General features: G+C 42.2%; 1 protein-coding gene across 3 annotated transcripts in view; it reads left to right on the forward strand.

Moving 5' to 3' along the window:
- Positions 1 to 17,768, forward strand: part of Pits (Protein interacting with Ttk69 and Sin3A) — a 74,265-nt gene extending 56,497 nt beyond the window's left edge. For 2 of the 3 annotated variants that reach the window (XM_076177184.1, XM_076177183.1), the window contains 3 exons: positions 10,940 to 11,227; positions 11,401 to 11,834; positions 12,277 to 17,768. In XM_076177184.1, coding sequence (XP_076033299.1) covers positions 10,940 to 11,227; positions 11,401 to 11,834; positions 12,277 to 12,432 — 878 coding nt within the window. In that variant the 3' untranslated portion in view covers positions 12,433 to 17,768. The remainder of the gene's footprint in view (positions 1 to 10,939; positions 11,228 to 11,400; positions 11,835 to 12,276) is intronic. The other variant, XM_076177185.1, reaches the window with a different exon arrangement.
- Positions 17,769 to 18,173: the final 405 nt, after the last annotated feature.

The raw sequence follows: 18,173 nt of genomic DNA on the forward strand, positions 1-18,173 counted from the left end.
TGCGTGCGTGTGTGTGTGTGTTGTTGTTGAGTAGGATTGAGTGAAGCTGATAACACCCCGCTTTCTCTCCCTCACTATCACACTCTCTTGGTCCTCTCTTCGTTTATAATCAAAACACTAATTTATTCTAAAATCTTAAGTACTCAGAACGTAGACTACCCTCCAGTGTCTGAGCCACAACCATGTAACCTTAAAAAAAAAAAAAAAAAAAAAAAAACATGCAATCCTTGTGATTAAAAGCTTATCATGATCGTACGATGGGTACTAGAGTTATTGACAAGATATGGTGGTCTTCAATACTTAACACCCTTTCTCAGTCCTCAACCCCCCATGTCGATCAAACTCCTTATAAACCTGTCATTATCGAAAGGGTTTCGTGGGGTTGAAGTAAACTGCGTAGCGGCAGACAAAACAAATGCCAGTGGGTTTGTGAGGGAGTTAATGTCTTATCTTTAGATACACCATCCTGCATTTTTCCCCCGCCCCCCCGCGGCTACGCGTCGTCATGCCCGGTGGACGTCGCATAGGAGGGATTGTGTTTATGTCGCGCTGTTGATGACTGATGCTTCTATCCTTAGGGAGACTATGAATTTAGAGGCCTCAATCATAAAGGAGTGTTATGTGGCTCTGGTCTGTATGGGTGTCACTGAAGTCTCATAAAGTTGATTCAGTTTTTGGAGTCAAACCACATGCAGGGAAAGAGAGAGGAAAATATTTACCCCCTGTTCACACTAACAGTTTGAACCACGCGGAAACCGCGGAAATCTGCGCGATACTGTGTCAACGCCTCTTTTGGCTAACGATATAATTAAACCGCCGCAGTTCAAATCGCTAGTGTGAACACGGCCTAAGTGTTTACAGGAGAGGAGTGGGGGTAGGGTCCCCATGATAGAATTTGCGTCTTATTACAAGCTTTTATGCTTCATAAGAATGAAGGAGACTGCAAGAGACCATAAGGCCTTTACTAGTCAGTTCCCGAACCTAATTCACGACATAACAGAACTATTCAGATGTATCCTTTGTTGATGCTGAAGTACTGCTGACATCTTGCTAATAAAGAGGTATTCAAATGGGTCAAGGGCTTTAACAAGGTGATGTAGCCAAGGTCATCATATTAAGACAGCAGGGCAGGATTCGTAGTAATGGATTTAAATTGGACGCATCTAGGTTTAAGTAGGAAATTGGCAAGAACTATTTTACCAACAGAGTGATTAACGAGTGAAATAGAATTAAAACGATGTAATGAGCGCTGAAACAACTGATTGTTTTAAGAGAAGGTAAGATAACTTAATGGATAGGGATAAAACGTGGTAATGGACAAGGAACTGCCTAGTGCAGGCCTTAGGGTCTCTTGTAGTCTCCTTTATTCTTATGTTATAAAGTTACTCTGATCGTAAGAGGAAGAAACCCATAATTTCACATACAATGGTAAGACGTATTGGTCGAATTCGGATACTTGGTGAGTTAGGTTCTTGGGCTTGCAAGTAGACTGTAGGACTGCAACTTGTTTCTAGTCGGTTAGTTTCAAAGACTCAACGACCTTGCATCGTCCCCGTTTGTCCCCAGTCAGTCCTGAGGGCTTTTGTACTTTGCATGCAAGAGCATGTCGATTGCCTGTGCAACCGCAAGTGCATGCAATAGCGAGTGCATGTGGGGCGGTTCGTCCCCTCACCACAGAGTAAATAAGAACACGACAACAATGAAATCATCTGGCGGCATCTGGCAATAAGACAATTGTGACTCGGTATAGAAAGGGGTCACTGAGTCAGGATTTCATGTCGAGGCAGACGGTATGAAATAGAACTACCCGATACAGAATGTGCTTAAGTATATAATATGTATAAAGTGTGCAATAGGAAAGGGTATTTCATATATACTACGTAAGTTAAGTGGTTTCGTTAGGAGATAAAGTCATGTTTCATTTTGTTGTAATAAGGTATGTGGACGACATAGCTGACTTCGATAGGCATGCATTGTATGCGATTGTATGTCATGAGTCATGTGATACTAGCATACTTGCACCGTGATGCATCACGTTCCTGCAATGGAGTTGTATTCAGCCAAATATTTTCGCACAGAGTACATAGTCTTTTTTCAGAGTCAGGACATATAATGCATTTATTGATTATGGGTTGATCTGCAAAATATGTTCTATCAACCTGTGTGATCTGCTTCCTCTTGCACCTGTTCCCCATTGTCTCTCTCTCCTCTCTCTCTCTCTCTCTCTCTCTCTCTCTCTCTCTCTCTCTCTCTCTCTCTCTCTCTCTCTCTCTCTCTCTCTCTCTCTCTCTCTCTCAACATGCCTATCTTTCTATGTCTAACTGTATCTGTCACGTTTTTATGGCAATCAAATCTCTTAGTAAGAATATTTAGGGTTTGAGTCTGTATTATTCGTGTAGTATTTTTCCGCTAGTACGTTTGTCGATTTGAGAATTTGGAATTCAAGATAATACATACATACATATATATATATATATATATATATATATATATATATATATATATGTGTGTGTGTGTGTGTGTGTGTGTGTGTGTGTGTGTGTGTGTGTGTATACATATATACATATATACATGATTTCAAGAAGTCTACAGCGACAATGGCGTTGTTGAGCTTATATTGAAGCTCAACAACGCTCAACAACACCATTGTCGCTGTAGACTTCTTGAAATCATGTATACAACATGGCCTTCTACCAAAAAAATACATATATATATATGTACATATATATATATATATATATATATATATATATATATATATATATATATATATATACATACATATACACAGTGTATGTAAATGTGTGTATGTGTGTATGCAGAAATCTCACTTCGTAACTTTACTACTTGACCTGTCCTCTTTCTATATATACTGTATGTATAGCCTCTCTCGTGTTTTTCGCGATGTATATACATATATGTATGTGTGTGTGTGCGTGTGTGTGTGTGTGTGTGTGTGTGTGTGTGTGTGTGTGTGTGTGTGTGTGTGTTTATGTGTGTAAGTATGTGTGTGTGTGTGTTTATGTATACGTGTATGTGTGTGTGTGTGTGTGTTTATGTGTACGTGTATGTGTGTGTGTGTGTGTGTGTGTGTGTGTGTGTGTGTGTGTGTGTGTGTGTGTGTGTGTGTGTGTGTGTGTGTGTGTGTGTGTGTGTGTATGTGTGTTCCAGAGTTTTCTTCAGTTTAATGGTTGGAAATGTCAGAGGCGATCAATCTCTGAATAAAATTGGTCTATCGATCAAGAACACGCTCCGTTCTGAATACTCTACCTTGCCACCTCCATGAGACGAACGTATATGCCTTGATACAGTATAAAGTCTATTGAACACGTTAACCAGTATAAAATTTGTAAATGGAGAAATAAGTCCTTTACTTAATGGGTTATCAGAATGGGCTTTTTCTCCTCCCACATTCTACCTCAAACCTCCATTTGAGTAATTAGAATATGACTTCGCTTGCAGAAATCTAGACTTCTCTAAGAACGTTTAAACATTATGTCTAACATCCTCATAGGTTTACAATCTCTTAGTTCATCATTCAGCTTTGCTATAGATGACGGAAAGGTAATTTGATATATGGAGATCTGACAAATAGAATATTGTAACCGAAGTCGTTTTCACTCAAACGAACTATCTACGGTCGACGCTGAAGAAGCCCGTGGAAGACCAGTGTGATAACCTCTTTAGTGGCAGTCAGATAATTGACACCAAGTACGAAGTTGGTTATGCTTGTTAGTTTGAGCATACTTTCGTCATCAAAAGGGTCGCTATAGATGAATAAACTCCTCTGAATGCACCATGGATAGAACCATTAACCCCGCTTGGGTCTGATGATGTCAGAGACCAGTGTGAGGCCTCTTCGTAGTTCGTAATGTTGAAAGTGAGTCGCTTATCTTTATTATAGTTTGGGGTGTCATAAAAGAAAGGATGAGGCGTTTATATACTCCAACTGTTTCGGGTACTTCTTGTGGCGAGGGTACGAATACGCGCCCTTGCACGCGCGCGCGTGTGTGTGTGTGTGTAATTACAGGCACAACACGAGACCGTGGAACTCCGTGGGATGCGCCGATGCACGAACGCACCGACGCCTGATAGTGACTTCGATCACGCGATAGTCCGCGGCGAGATAGTGAGAATCCGTGAAGTGGCGGGCGCTACAGTCTGCTCACGTCGAAAACAGAGCACATCACACTAGGCTACGGCGACATCACAGCACATCACGCCACGCCAAGTCATGCCACGTAGTCACGCTGACTTTGCATGTCGCTCGATGTTAAACGTGTGTGTGTCACGCGAGGGGCTGTCATGCCGCGATTCGCCACCTTGTCTTCTGCAGCATGGAACTGCATGACGTAATTAGGAGTAATTGTGTTACGAAACGCACTACGCACGACCGCACTACAACGGGGACGAAATGGCACAAGTCACAACTCAGTTTCAGCCTTTACCGTTTGCGTCATGAAGGAGCATCTGTTCATCATACACTTTAGGTACGTTTTGCTCGGGTGCGATTATTAGCCTACTGCCACAGCCAATGGTGGTTGACACGCATCATATTTGGGTAAACGCGTTCGTAGGTTCGGTTAGAATGATCAGCCTCGTATTTTGCAGCTCGAAGCAAAACAACCCCATCCAAAAACAAAGAATTAGTGCTCTAGACGACCGTTTGACGATCATCATTGAGCCATCAACGATCATCGTTGAGCAATAATCGTACTGAGAAAAACGTGCATTTGCCGTTTGCTTTATGTTCAGAAACATCTGTTTATCACCCGTCCGCTTAGACCCCCGCGCATCTAGACAGAAGTAGACAGAAGGATCTTCAGCAAAGAGTAGTATCCCTTTAATTCCATTTGTTGTGCTGTTAAACTTTAGCATGCAGGGGCGGTTTCGCTTTATAATTCTGCATATGAACACAAACATATATAGATACAGGTAAACAGATATCACACTGCATTCTGAGAAAGGACACAGTGAACTTGCAGCCCAACATAGACCCGAACCGCTTGTGTGGTTGATAATGTAATACTTTGATGGACCACTCAGTAATTTTATACCTTCTATCACCTTATTGTACTCTTCCTCCGCCTTCTCAGTTTACTATGTCGTTATCTTCACCTGAACTGTAATTTTTTAACACTTGCACCACCTTCTGTTCTTATCTTTGTTAGTTTTTTTTTTTTTTTTTTTTTTTTTTTTTTTTTTTTTTTTTTTTTTTTTTTTTTACTTTTTCCTCACTCGCCTCAGTTCAGTGTTTTTATTCTTTGTTCTATCCTCTTTCTTCCTCTATCATTACACTCAATCGTCATCCCATCCATCGTTCTTCTCTCTCCCTCCACCCCATTGTTTTGCATTGACTTTGAAGTCAACAAGTTCAGAAATGACCCGATTGACTCTTGCCTCTATCAAGTGAAAAACTTTTTCGTAATCTACAAAAGCTAAGCACAGAGCCCTATATTTTGTCTCATCTTACACGTTTCTTTATATCTCTTTAGATTTAAGAAGGAAATATACAAGAACTTGTTTGCCAATAAAGTAGTAGTTGACGAATGGAATAGATTTAGTATTCATATAGTCAGTACTGAAGCTATTGTTTGTTTTAAGAGGAGGTTAGATAACTTTAAGGATAGAAATGATAGACTACCTAGTTTAGGCCTTATGGTCTCTTGTAGCCTCTCTCATTCTTATGTTCTTAAATTACCTGATTTAATCTTATCTCTATCAAGTCAAAGGCCTTTTCGTAATCTACAAATGCTAAACACCGAGGTTTTCCTGTATTTGATCTCGTTACACACGTGTCTTCATATTTCTTTATTCTACCCGTCCACTATCTTTCGGTGGTGATTGAGGTGTGTGTTAATACTTGAAGTACCCCCCCTCCCCCCCTTGCAGAAACTCCTGGGAAAAGATACAGCCAGTGTACCTTACCACGTGCATGTGGTAAGGAATATTAAGCGGTAAAAAAGAGGAACAGAGAAGATTTGCTAATTCCGCGTGAGCTGTCCTGATAGTCCATAGTCCAATTCTATCATATTAGAAGTAGATATTCACCATGGATAGTTCAGACACGAAAAAGCAGACCTGGCTGCCACCAGGTGCACTCCACTGGCGCTACCACTGTAGTAATGATACCAAATTCAACAAACCAACACTTTAACGATATAATAATACTGATAACCCACTTTCAGAGAAGAATAAGCGAAAGTATAAAGATCTGTATATTTCGATCACTAACTGTGATCCTCTTCAGCAGATGTGAAAAGTTAGTGATTGAAATGTACAGATCTTTATACTTTCGCTTATTCTTCTCTGAAAGTGGGTTATCAGTATTATTTTACCAATGTGCTACGACATCACTTTGTTGTTAACGATATAAGTGGAAACCATTGAGACAAACGGGACTCTGTGAACAAAACTAATAGCTGTCTAGATGAGGACTTCGCCAAATGCCTCTGGTCATAGGGCGGAGTCAGAGTATATCTATCGGTATTTTTTATCCCCTAAGGTTGGAAGGCAAACACAAACTGACTACAAAGTCTGTGCTAAAAATGGGTGAAATATGAACTAATTTTAAAGTACAAATACACAAGATGGGCTAGTGCGTTCAGGAACCTGAATTCGAGAATAGCCAGTTAGAAAGTTAAAATGTTGTTTTTTGAAGGACTACTGAAAAGGACAGTTTTGTTAGAACTGGGTTCTCTAGCTGTGTACCAACCAGGGAACCTACCTTACGAGGTGTTGCCCATAAAGGACTGAAAAGAGTATTTTTGTAAAACCTGGGCTCTAGCTGGCAGACACAGCTAGGGAATCCACCTTCCAAAAAGTGTCTTGTGCGAATCACGCTTGGTAAATAGTAACTTCCCCATTCTATCTCAACCAACTTACCAAAGTCACATCTACCGGCAGCACACTAACATACACCACCATTATTATTATCCTCAACAATCAACATAACTGTATTTCAGCTCCCTCTTAGGCTAACTACAACGTTACCACTAGAATAGCACTTCAACGCTGGCTTCACCGTCACCACTCTCAGGAGGAGAAGGGGATCAGAGTCCTGGTAAAAGAGCGGCGGTTCAATAACAATTTAAGTCAATGTAGGCGTTCAGACACAACTGCGCATTTTTTCCTTGAATCTGCAGTACCGGCACGGTTCCTGTGCGGTTCAAACCGCAAGTGTGAACCGGGCCAATTTCACTTCTCTTGGTTCCCTCAGGTGCCCTCTACCGGGGAAGGGATATTCATGGAGATATATTTGATTGTCTGGAAACTGTTAGATTAAAAAGAAAGATGATACATGGAACGAAAGGAGCGACGTAGAGAAACCAAATAACCTTTTCGGCATCTAGATGAAAAAGGAAAAGGAAAGGTCCACCTACCAGGAAGCCACTCTCTGGAATGACGCATACTGCGGGGTGATCAAATAGAGGTATTCAAATGGGCCAATGGTTTTAACAAGGGCGATACAGGCAAGGTCATCATATTAAGGCAGCGGGGGCAGGACTCGTAGTAATGTATTTAGATTTGACGAATTTAGACTTAAGAAGGAAACAAACAAGAACTGGTTTACTAGTAGATTGACTGGTTTATTAGTAGATTGGCTAACGAATGGAATAGACTTTGTAACCATGTAATGAGCGCTGAAATAATTGGTTATTTCAAGAGAAGGTTAGATAACTTTATGGATGGGGAACACAGGTGGTAATGGACATGGAACTGCATAGTGTAGGCCTTATGCTGTCTTGCAGTCTCCTTCATTCTTATGCTCTTCTATTCTTTATGTATTGACACGTCTTCCCTCCCGCTGTATCCTGTTGATCGCATCACGTGGTATCATTGACGCTCCCTTCCTACTTCCTCTCTCTCTCTCTCTCTCTCTCTCTCTCTCTCTCTCTCTCTCTCTCTCTCTCTCTCTCTCTCTCTCTCTCTCTCTCTCTCTCTCTCTCTCTCTCTCTCTCTCTCTCTCTCTCTTTCTTTCTTTCTCTCTCTCTGTCTCTCTCTCTCTCTCTCTCTCTCTCTCTCTATATATAAATATATATATATATATATATATATATATATATATATATATATATATATATATATATATATATATATATCTTAAAGCGTTCTCAACTATCGCGTGCGTCTCTGCTCGCACCTGTAACATTTAACTTCCGTCCTTGTTAATTTTGTTTTTATTCCAGTTACTTGTAACTTCATCCACCAACCAGTCTCTTATCCTAACGTTTATATCTCCCACTACCAACCTTTTACGAGTATCACCTCTTCCAACGTTCCTGACTTATTCAGTTCACAAGAGAAACTCTCTTTTGTCGGTACATGTAATCCTCCACAGTCACACTCTCCTGATCGATTTCCAGTTTATTCCATGATGATGATTGATAGTCCGGTATAACGTCGCGAACTCTCCCTATCAAGAGGCTAGCACGGTACCACTTAACGTGGAATTTAATGAACCATGCCCTTGGTTCAACTCGCTGGCGGCAAGAGTTCGAACTGGCGTCACTTTAACCTCTGCCGCAAGTAGCGACGCTCTAACTCGCGAGTATCCTGTTTGGTCCACACAAAAATTTGTTCCAGACTTCCATTCTCACGTCTTCTCGTTGCCTTCTTGAGTTTATGCGTCACTCACTCCTTACTTGGGTAGGCTACAGACGCGACCTTCCACACTTTCCTCGTATTCTCATTCTTTCCTTCGTGCATTTCCTTCCATCACCAACTTAGTTTCTCTTAGAACAAGTATAGCCATCATTCATTTCCTTGCACACATCCAAGGTTTATTGTCTTTTTCACGGGTCATTATTTCTTACGTTCCGGTTGTTAAGGCTTCGACTACTGTATATTTTGTACTCACATTTTTCCTCCTCTTCCACCTTCTCTCTATCCTTCTGTCTATCCTTCTTCACTTTTCACTTTCCTTCACCTTTCTTCTCCCTTTCCTCCCGATCCCTGTTATTCGTTCTCTTTTCTTCATTTTCTTGTCTTCTTTTCTCCAAAAATCATATTCTCATACGTATAGGCAGATTTCTACACCAACACATGCACACACGCCAACGTCAACGGACATAGGCACTCAAGGAGGCACAAAACACAAACGCGCGCGCGCATGCACACACACACACACACACACACACACACACACACACACACACACACACACACACACACACACACACACACACACACACACACACACACACACACACACACACACACCACACACACACACACACACACACACACACACACACACACACACACACACACACACACACACACACACACACACACCACACACCACACACACCACACACACCACACACCACACACACCACACACACACACACACACACACACACACACACACACACACACACACACACACACACACACACACACACACACACACACCACACACACACACACAACCACACACACACACACACACACACACACACACACACACACACACACACACACACACACACACACACACACACACACACACACACACACACAGATCCTGTCTCACCAAGGCCGTCCACCTGCGCGGGCTCTGGCCTGTGATATATATATATATATATATATATATATATATATATATATATATATAGATAGGTGTGTGTGTGTGTGTGTGTGTGTGTGTGTGTGTGTGTGTGTGTGTGTGTGTGTGTGTGTGTGTGTGTGTGTGATTGTGTGGATATGTATATAGAATGTGTGTGTGTGCACGCGCGTGTGTGTATGTATGTATGTATGTATAGCCATTTAAATATCTGCATGTGCAGGAGTTCTCTACGTTACCTTCCCCGTACATCGCCACTCCCCTCTTTTCCCTGAAAGCAACTCCGCCTTTCTCGTGCATCTTTTCCTCGACATGCGATCCGACACTCTTCGCCATTTCTTTTTGAGTCACCATTACTCCTCTTTCTCTTTCTGATTTTTTTTTCTTACACCAAGTCATCTTGTCTTGTCCGGGTCTCTTCGCATGCACAAAAATAAAGCCCTTTGTTTATCTTTCCTACACTCTCACTTGTGGCTTGAAGCTTTACATTAGGCCGTCATGTGGTATCTTATCTGCTCTCTTCACTCTTCACACACTCCTCAAACACCCACAGTCTCCAGTGTCTGCATCTTTTTCTGTGGTATTGTACCCACCATCAACAACTCGCTCTTATACAACACTATTGACTCTGCTATGCTCTCCATCATCTTTGGTCTGGGATCTGCCTAGTCCTTACACCTTCAGAGCACACTTGCTGCCTTACTTGAATTCGTTAGTCTTTACTTTGCATACTGTTCAGTTTCTTTAATAGCAGTCTAATCTAATCATAACTAACTAAAAGTTTCGCATCCTCTCGATTGTTCAGTCTCACGTGGGGTCCCTTTCTGGGACATTGCCAGCTCGGTCATTCAAAGAGACCTGTTTACAATATAATTCTTCTGCCATGCTCTTCCAGATATGACATTTTTTTCTGTCGCCCGTCCATTTTATCCAGTAAAGCCTCACGTGATGGAAAGATTAATATTCTTAATATAAGACTTAATTTACAGGTTCGATGATCTGTAGTTTCTGATCAGCAATGATAATTTGGGATGATGTTTGTCATATGAAGATTCGAGGATTGGGACGCAAATCAGCTGGATGTGTTGGACACTTTCCAGTTTAATTTTTTTTTTTTTTTTTTTTTTTGTGGCAGAGGAGAGTTGGAACCTGAATAAAATCAGGCCGTAATTTTGGATTATACTTTAATATTTGCACTTTTTCCCACGATGTGTTTACAAGCAACAGCTACCTGAGGATGGAGATATGGAGCATTTCCGAGACTCTTTCCAGTTCCCTAGCCTATGGGGGAAACAAATTTGAACGAGTTTTTTTTTCTGGCCTCAGTATTGAAGTATATTTTGATATTGGCAATTCTTTTTTCACCCACAGGTTATCCTGGTGTTCCAGTCAGTGCCGCTACTGCCGCTGCTGTGGTCGCAGCAGTCGCCAGCGGGTCCAGCTCCCAGGGTTCTTCTCAAGGCAGCGGAGCCAGCAACAACAGTCAGCGGACCACATCCCCAGAAGGTCCGAACTCGTCCAGCACCAACGGTCCATCCCCGATGGCCGCCCTGCAGAACGTCACCGACAATCTACCCCCGGGGTCGCCCCGAAGTCTTGCCTCAGCCTCACCACAGCAGAGATCTACATCCAGAAATTCCCAACTGTCACCAACTTCAGGTGAGTAGAAGTATTTGATGTTTTCTTGATATTTTCATTTAATGGTGCTGGACATTCGAATCTTGGATATATGTCGTCCTTATTATAATTTTCTCTCTTTCTTGGTTCCTTCACCTCTCCTTATCTCGTCCTTTCCTTTCTCATGTTTTGCACTCTTTGGCTCTTCAACGCAGTATCCCCCCGCCCACATCCTCTTCCTCTCTCACGCAACCAAATGCCGGGAGGCAAATTAACAGCCTCCAAACCTCTCTTTACCTTAGTTGAAACCCGACGTAGACCATCTGGAGGCCGCCACGGAGACTCCAGCGGAGACAGTAGCCCAGGCAGCCAGCAGACAGGTGGAGGTGGTGGAGGCAGTAGCGGTGGAGCCGGCGGTGGCGGTGGCGGCGGCGGCGGCGGTGGCGGCGGCGGGGGCGGTGGTGGTAGTACAGCGAGTAGCGGGAACGGTAGTGAGCCCCCGAGTATGACGACCAACACACTGAAGTGCACCATATGTAACGAGCGGCTGGAGGATACCCACTTCGTGCAGTGCCCATCTGTCCCACACCACAAGTTCTGTTTCCCCTGTTCGAGGGAATCCATCAAAAGGCAGGGGGCGGGCACAGAGGTGAGTACCAGATTGACTCGGAACTCTCACATAGACGAGCTAGGTGCCAACTGAAGGTGTAATAGATGTTGTGGGGGTAGACGGACTTATTTACGGAAGTGAGGGGGAGAAATGTATTCCTTTTCCTCATCGGGGTAGTATTCATACAGAAGGAAGTGGAACAGATAAACAAGGCATATTTGAATGTTTAATTGGCCAGGCACTTATGTTGCTACTAACTATTTTGTCATGTTTTATTCTGGTGTTTATTTTAGCTATCACCAAACAATTTCATTGATCTAAAGGGAACCTGTGTAGGATTAACATACAAAATATGATGGTGGTAATTAGGGGAGAGGGGTTGAAAAGGATGTGATTAAGGAATGTGCATATGTGGACATTATTCATTCATTCACTGAATTTCTGCTGAAATCATGTTTTCTTTCTTTACTCCGCGACGCAGGTGTACTGTCCGAGCGGCGAGAGGTGTCCCTTAGCCGGGTCTACTGTACCGTGGGCCTTCATGCAGGGCGAAATCGTGACCATCTTGGGCTCGGCTAACATCCTTCCGCAGCATTCCCAGGACGAAACAAAGCCCAAGAAAGAGCGAGAGACTTAAGACCGGTGGGGAAGTGCCACATTGGAATAAAAGTCATTTGGTCGTTTGCGGTCGTTGATGACGCAAGCGCAATACTACTCTGTCAGTGGAGGCGAAGACATGTGGTTCTCCGCTTCGCTCAATCGCTGAAGAGTCCCAAGGTGCTGGCAAAGGTCATGGACAAGACTCTGCTACCTGATGGCGGTCGCATTTTAAGTGGTGTTGATGAGAAGACTCTTATTTTACGTGCTGCTGCTGCTGCTCGGTGTCGTCGTCTTCGTCGTCTTTGCCATTGCCGTTTTCGCATTCTTGGACGACGGAGCGGCAGAGGCCCTCTAGGTGATGCAGGTGATGATGATGATGGTGGTGCTTAAGGTAATGATGATGATATCAACACCAATAGATAATGATGATACTGAAATAAAAATTGAAGAAATCTAAGAGCAGAGTCTGATTTGCTTTGAAAGAAATTAGTTCCTCTTCGGGCGTAACTGTCCCTCTTGTACCTCCTTCGGGAGGCGCCCACGGACAGCTTATTCAAAGGAGGAGTTTGGTTTGAGTCCCGAGTGAGTGTCGGTGGGGGTGATGAAGATGATGATGATGATTATTATTATGATGTTCACTATGATTGTGATTGTAGAGATGGTGGTGATGGCAGTGGTGGATGCAGTGATAGTGGAAGTAGCGATGGTGAAGAAGTTGCTGATGGTAGGAGGGTGTGTCCTTAGGAGGAAGAAGATCCTTGTTGATCACCCCCTCTCTCTCCCCTTCTCTCGCCCATCAATCTCACGCTGTCTCTACGCTGCTACTGCTATTACCGCATTTGTTGGAGGATAGTTTATAAGGTTCTTTTTAATGGACTGGTGGAATGTGGTGATACTATTGGACCATTTAGAACGAAGGTGCAAACAGGAAGACGAAGACGAAAGGAGAAAGAGGAGGTGGTGAAGATGATGGAGGTGATTCATTTGATCTTAAGTCAAAGTACCTTCGGTGCATCCTTGTACAAATGTCCCCTCTTTTGCAAGGGGAAGGAGATATCTCCCTTTAATTAATACCACAATTACTTTGGAATTAAGCCGCGTTTTATCACAGCTGATCAAAGTTACTTTGAATTTACCATACTCATAGTGTACTTAATGGTATAATTTCAAAGTGCAACTTCAAAGTAAGGCTTGTCTTAGCAGGACCGGTTGCTGTGTTGCAACGGCCGTCCCAAGTAGTAGTGTTCGGCTTCCGTGTTCTACTTTTGATCTTCATCGCGTCATTGTATTTGTTTACTTGTTTGTTTATTTGTAGAACAATAACTACAGTGATCAGAAAGAGTCAAGACAGGAAGGAAAATAGCAGTTAAAATGGCCTGAAAACGTATTGTACTATACTGTGACAACCAAACCCCATCCACTGAATTGGTTGAGATGCAATTGTATGGGGGATTTCACTTCGTCCTTGTAAATGCTTTTTCTACTCTCCAAGGACGATCACGATCCGATGCGACTGATAGGTTATTTGCTATCTTGCAGCCGTGTATCATACCTGTAATTATCATTGTTATTATTCCAACCTGATCGTAAGTAGTGCTTCTTGCAAACTGCCAGGTGATTTTTCTAGCAACGACCAGAAGCTTAACAATTGTACCACCGCGCTGGATGTCCTTAACTTTACGTGTGCAGTGATACTATGTAGCCTAGTGACTTTTCATACTGGGTAACACCTGATATACACACTATATCAGCATTTGGAACTTCGAACTCGCTTGTGTAGGTTTGTATACCTTGCATATGTATTCCTTTTGTACTCCTTTCTCCTGCCCTCCTTAATATTCCTTTGGAATGCCGCCGACCCAATGCCCCTCCCTTTTTCCTATGCATTGCTGAACTCTGTGTGGTCAACGACACACTTTCTTCTTGTCCCATTTTTTTTTTTAAGTCGATTTAAATTTCCATTTTACTGAAGTCCGTATTTCGATTTCCTTCGTTTATTTCTTGTACACTACAGCTGTGTTTCATATCTCGAGACCCGTCCTCGTAAATCTTTGATTTACATTATGGCTGCTACGTATAGTTCTTCAATGTATGCATTCCCTTTCCATGTAATTTTTTTTTTGTTCTTCAGTTCCATGTTGCTGTGTGAACTGCAGCTTCCCCACCCACAACTCATACACATACATTGACATACTGTAGTTCCACGTCAAACATTCTTCCATGCCCCTGCACTTTCAACCCGTCCATCTCTTAGCTTTATCTTATCATCTTCGTCCATATCTTTCCATTCCTTTGCCCTTCTCTCCTCTGTGCGTTTCCTTCCCCGCAACCCTATAGCGTGATCGTGGGTGGATCTTCGCTTTCCCAAAAAACTCTTCCAATCTGAGCTGGTTACACCCGGGTCCTCATGCTTGACGGCTACTATCCTATGCCCCCCCTTCCTTTCCTACCGTAATATAACGCTATTGTTGCCCCTTCCCTGCTTTCCAGACAGCTTAGCTAACCAAGGAGGACAATAAGCGATAAGCCGCAGGGGTAAAACTAAAGGAAAGAAAGAGAGAAATGTCCAGATTACGTTTTTTGGTTGCTGGAAGATGTGCTGGAAGTTTCCGTGCCCCTTTCTTGACGGCGTTTAGATCCCGCTGCTGTCCGCATTACCGTAGTAGATTTTGTTTGTGCTTTTTCTTTCTCATATTAGAAATGGGTTACAAGCTTTTCGGGAAGAGAGCTCTGTAGAAGGTGGAATTTTAACCGCTGTAACCAAATTATTTTGTCATTTATTTGAGACTCAACAAGACATTGTGAATAGGATTTCAAATGTACATTGACATTGAATGTATACATGTGTAAACTCAGTAATTAGAGTTCCAAACAAAGAAATGTCCTGCTCCGTGCCCTATAGGTGATCGAAGAAAACACTTGTCGCTGAACACAAAATCCCTTCAGATATACTTTTCTCAGTGAGTCCAGGGAGAGGAAAGAGAGAAAAGAGATGTGAATGAGAAGTTGCTGAATGAGTTTTGACCAACACATCCAAGTCTGGCCGTTTGTTTGCGTGTGTGCCAGTCTGTCACCTAATAGCGTCCAGTATCTCAGAACAGCCATTCCTTTGAAAAGATTTTTTTTTTCTTGAGATTAGTGGATAAATAGAAAACGAAGTAAATATTAGAAACGATTATGGGGTTTGAAAGTCGAGAAAGAAAGCGAGAGGAAGAATGAAAGAGTAAACAAACAAAAAACGAAAAAAAAAAAGGACACTGCTGGTTCAGTGTTGCCAAACTAGTAAGCAAGCATGAAAACTAATAATAGTAACAATAATGATAACCGCAATTAATTATTGATAATTATAATAACTTTGGTTATAATAAAAAAAAAGAATCATAACCTTCAGGTTTCTACCCTCGGTTGTCGCTCTTGTCTACAGAAAAACGAGTCTTCAGATTGTCAGGTTCATGTTGTCCTAAGACTCTTACGAAAATACTGTGGGTTTGATTTTACTGATAGTAGCATTATAATGACGTTAATCATATCTATATTAGATAATGATAGTCATTTTAGGAATACAAATTATGAAGGTTGTGAAGTTGAAATCCTCGTCTGTCTGTCCTCCTCTGTCTGTCCCTCTCAGTCTCTCTCTCTTTCTCTCTTTCTCTGGCTGTTTTGAACTAAGTTGAAGATCATTGGAACATAAGAAATGAAAGAGTTAGAGACCTTGGAAAAGGAAGTAATAGAAAAATATAAAGAGCTTAGAAGATCGCAGCTAACAAAATTGAGTAGATGGGATCGAAGATCACAGTAAGAAACCTGTTGGCATAAGAGAAGCTTGCAGCGCGCATGAAATCTCCTCGTTAGCTTGGCCGTGTGCATACCTGTGCCTTTGATGCTGTGGTATGAATGCGGGCACTGGCTTGCGTCACTGAATAGATACAATCTTCTTTAAACCCCTTACGTGCCGGTTGGTACTTTTTCCCTGACTCAGGCAACCGTCAGGCTATTTCATTCATGGTGGTAGTCCCTTCTGTGGCAAAGGGGTTGACATAAGTATACAGACTTCACTGACGTGGGAAAATGCATTTCGATTGTGTGTGTATATGTGTGTGTATAAAATATGTGTTCATGTTCGCATGCGTGTCTGCATGTATGTATGTATGTATGTATGTATGTATGTACATGGTGCGATCATAGTTCGAGAGTACACCTTTGAACAACAAAACCGTACCTGATTTCAATTTAGCTGCCATCCTCTTCAAAGTGGTCTCCTTATACAGTGAAAGATCACTCTCATTGCTTCTGTCACGTTTGGAACGCTTCATGGAAGCCCCGTTCTTTAAACATGTAAAGCACCATCTCTTCTGTGGTGCTGGAACGACGATCCAACTCTGAATTTCATCTTAGGAAAGAGGATGAAGCCGCAGGTAACAACGATCTTGTTGGTACGGGCAAAAGACTCTTGTGCTTTCAATGTACAGTGAGCGTGTGCGTTGTCGTGATGAAGAACCCAATCGTAATGGCACTAAAGTTCAGGAGCTTTTCGCAGATTGTCCTATCTCAGAGACCTCAGAACGTCATGACTGAACTCGGTGTAAAAAGTCCAGCTCTTGAGGATAATCTTGATGCAGATTTTTTTTTCGTCATTTACTGGGGTTGTCTTCGCAGAGGATCGTCCACACCTCTTGTCGTCCTCCAGTGAGGTCCTGCCGATCTTAAAGCGCGAGTGTCACTCAAAACACCTTGCTCTTGAAGCATTTCAAAATCCTTCCTTGGCGATTTCCCTAGTTTGACATAGAGTTTGATGTTTACTCTTTCTGCTCAAGTCCATAGCAAAGTCACAAATGAGCTCATGGACACGTTCACAAAAATACATGTAACACAGATCCCTGTGTCGACAGAGGAACGTCACACAGCATATTGACTCGGAAAAGTTGCTGTTCGCTCCAGGTGTGCGTGCATTCTCGAACCGTATTCCGTTCGTTTCGCAACAGAAACGTTCGGAAATTTCTGATCACACCTCGTATATCCGTACATGTTCATATATGCGCGTGGGGTTCCGTGCTTTAAACTTGTACACCCGGATGAGTTTTCTATGTGTATCTTCACAATCCAGAATGGATGCATATGGACTCCCATCGACATACATATAATAAACAGTTTGTAATTTTACACACACACACACACACACACACACACACACACACACACACACACACACACACACACACACACACACACACACACACACACACACACACACAACCAAAAACACAGAGAGACATATACACACAACACTATTTCTTCTCGCCAGAAGGCAGAATTTAGAAGATATATATATATATATATATTGTCTGTATTTCATTATTAAAATGAACATTATGCTATTGTTATTGTTTTTCCCATGGTACAAAGATAAGGCTCTCATGGAATATTTGTAGATGGGCTGTGTATAGTAGGCTTTAATTCGGGGACGAAACTTAATGAAACGAAGGAAAAAAAATGAAAATATGTTGTCTTGGTTTCAAAGACTTGCCAGTGTTTTTATTTTTCTAGAAAGCAGGATAATGATGATTGATGACTGCAAGAATGTCGTTGCAAGTAGTGGTGGTTTTTCAGTTTATGGAGATATTAAGAATACGCAGAGATGATGGGGTTGATTATATTATCATACTAACTTCTTATGTTCATTTCGTAGAAAACGTAATGTAATAGTGATCATTCATTGTACTTCAGCAGTGTAATGTTTTTATTTTGTTGTTAAATGTCTTGTTAGTAGTAGTTGAGTTT

Source organism: Oratosquilla oratoria, chromosome 40 (assembly GCF_046742065.1).
Source record: "Oratosquilla oratoria isolate Oo_2021 chromosome 40, ASM4674206v1, whole genome shotgun sequence".
Taxonomy (NCBI): domain Eukaryota; kingdom Metazoa; phylum Arthropoda; class Malacostraca; order Stomatopoda; family Squillidae; genus Oratosquilla; species Oratosquilla oratoria.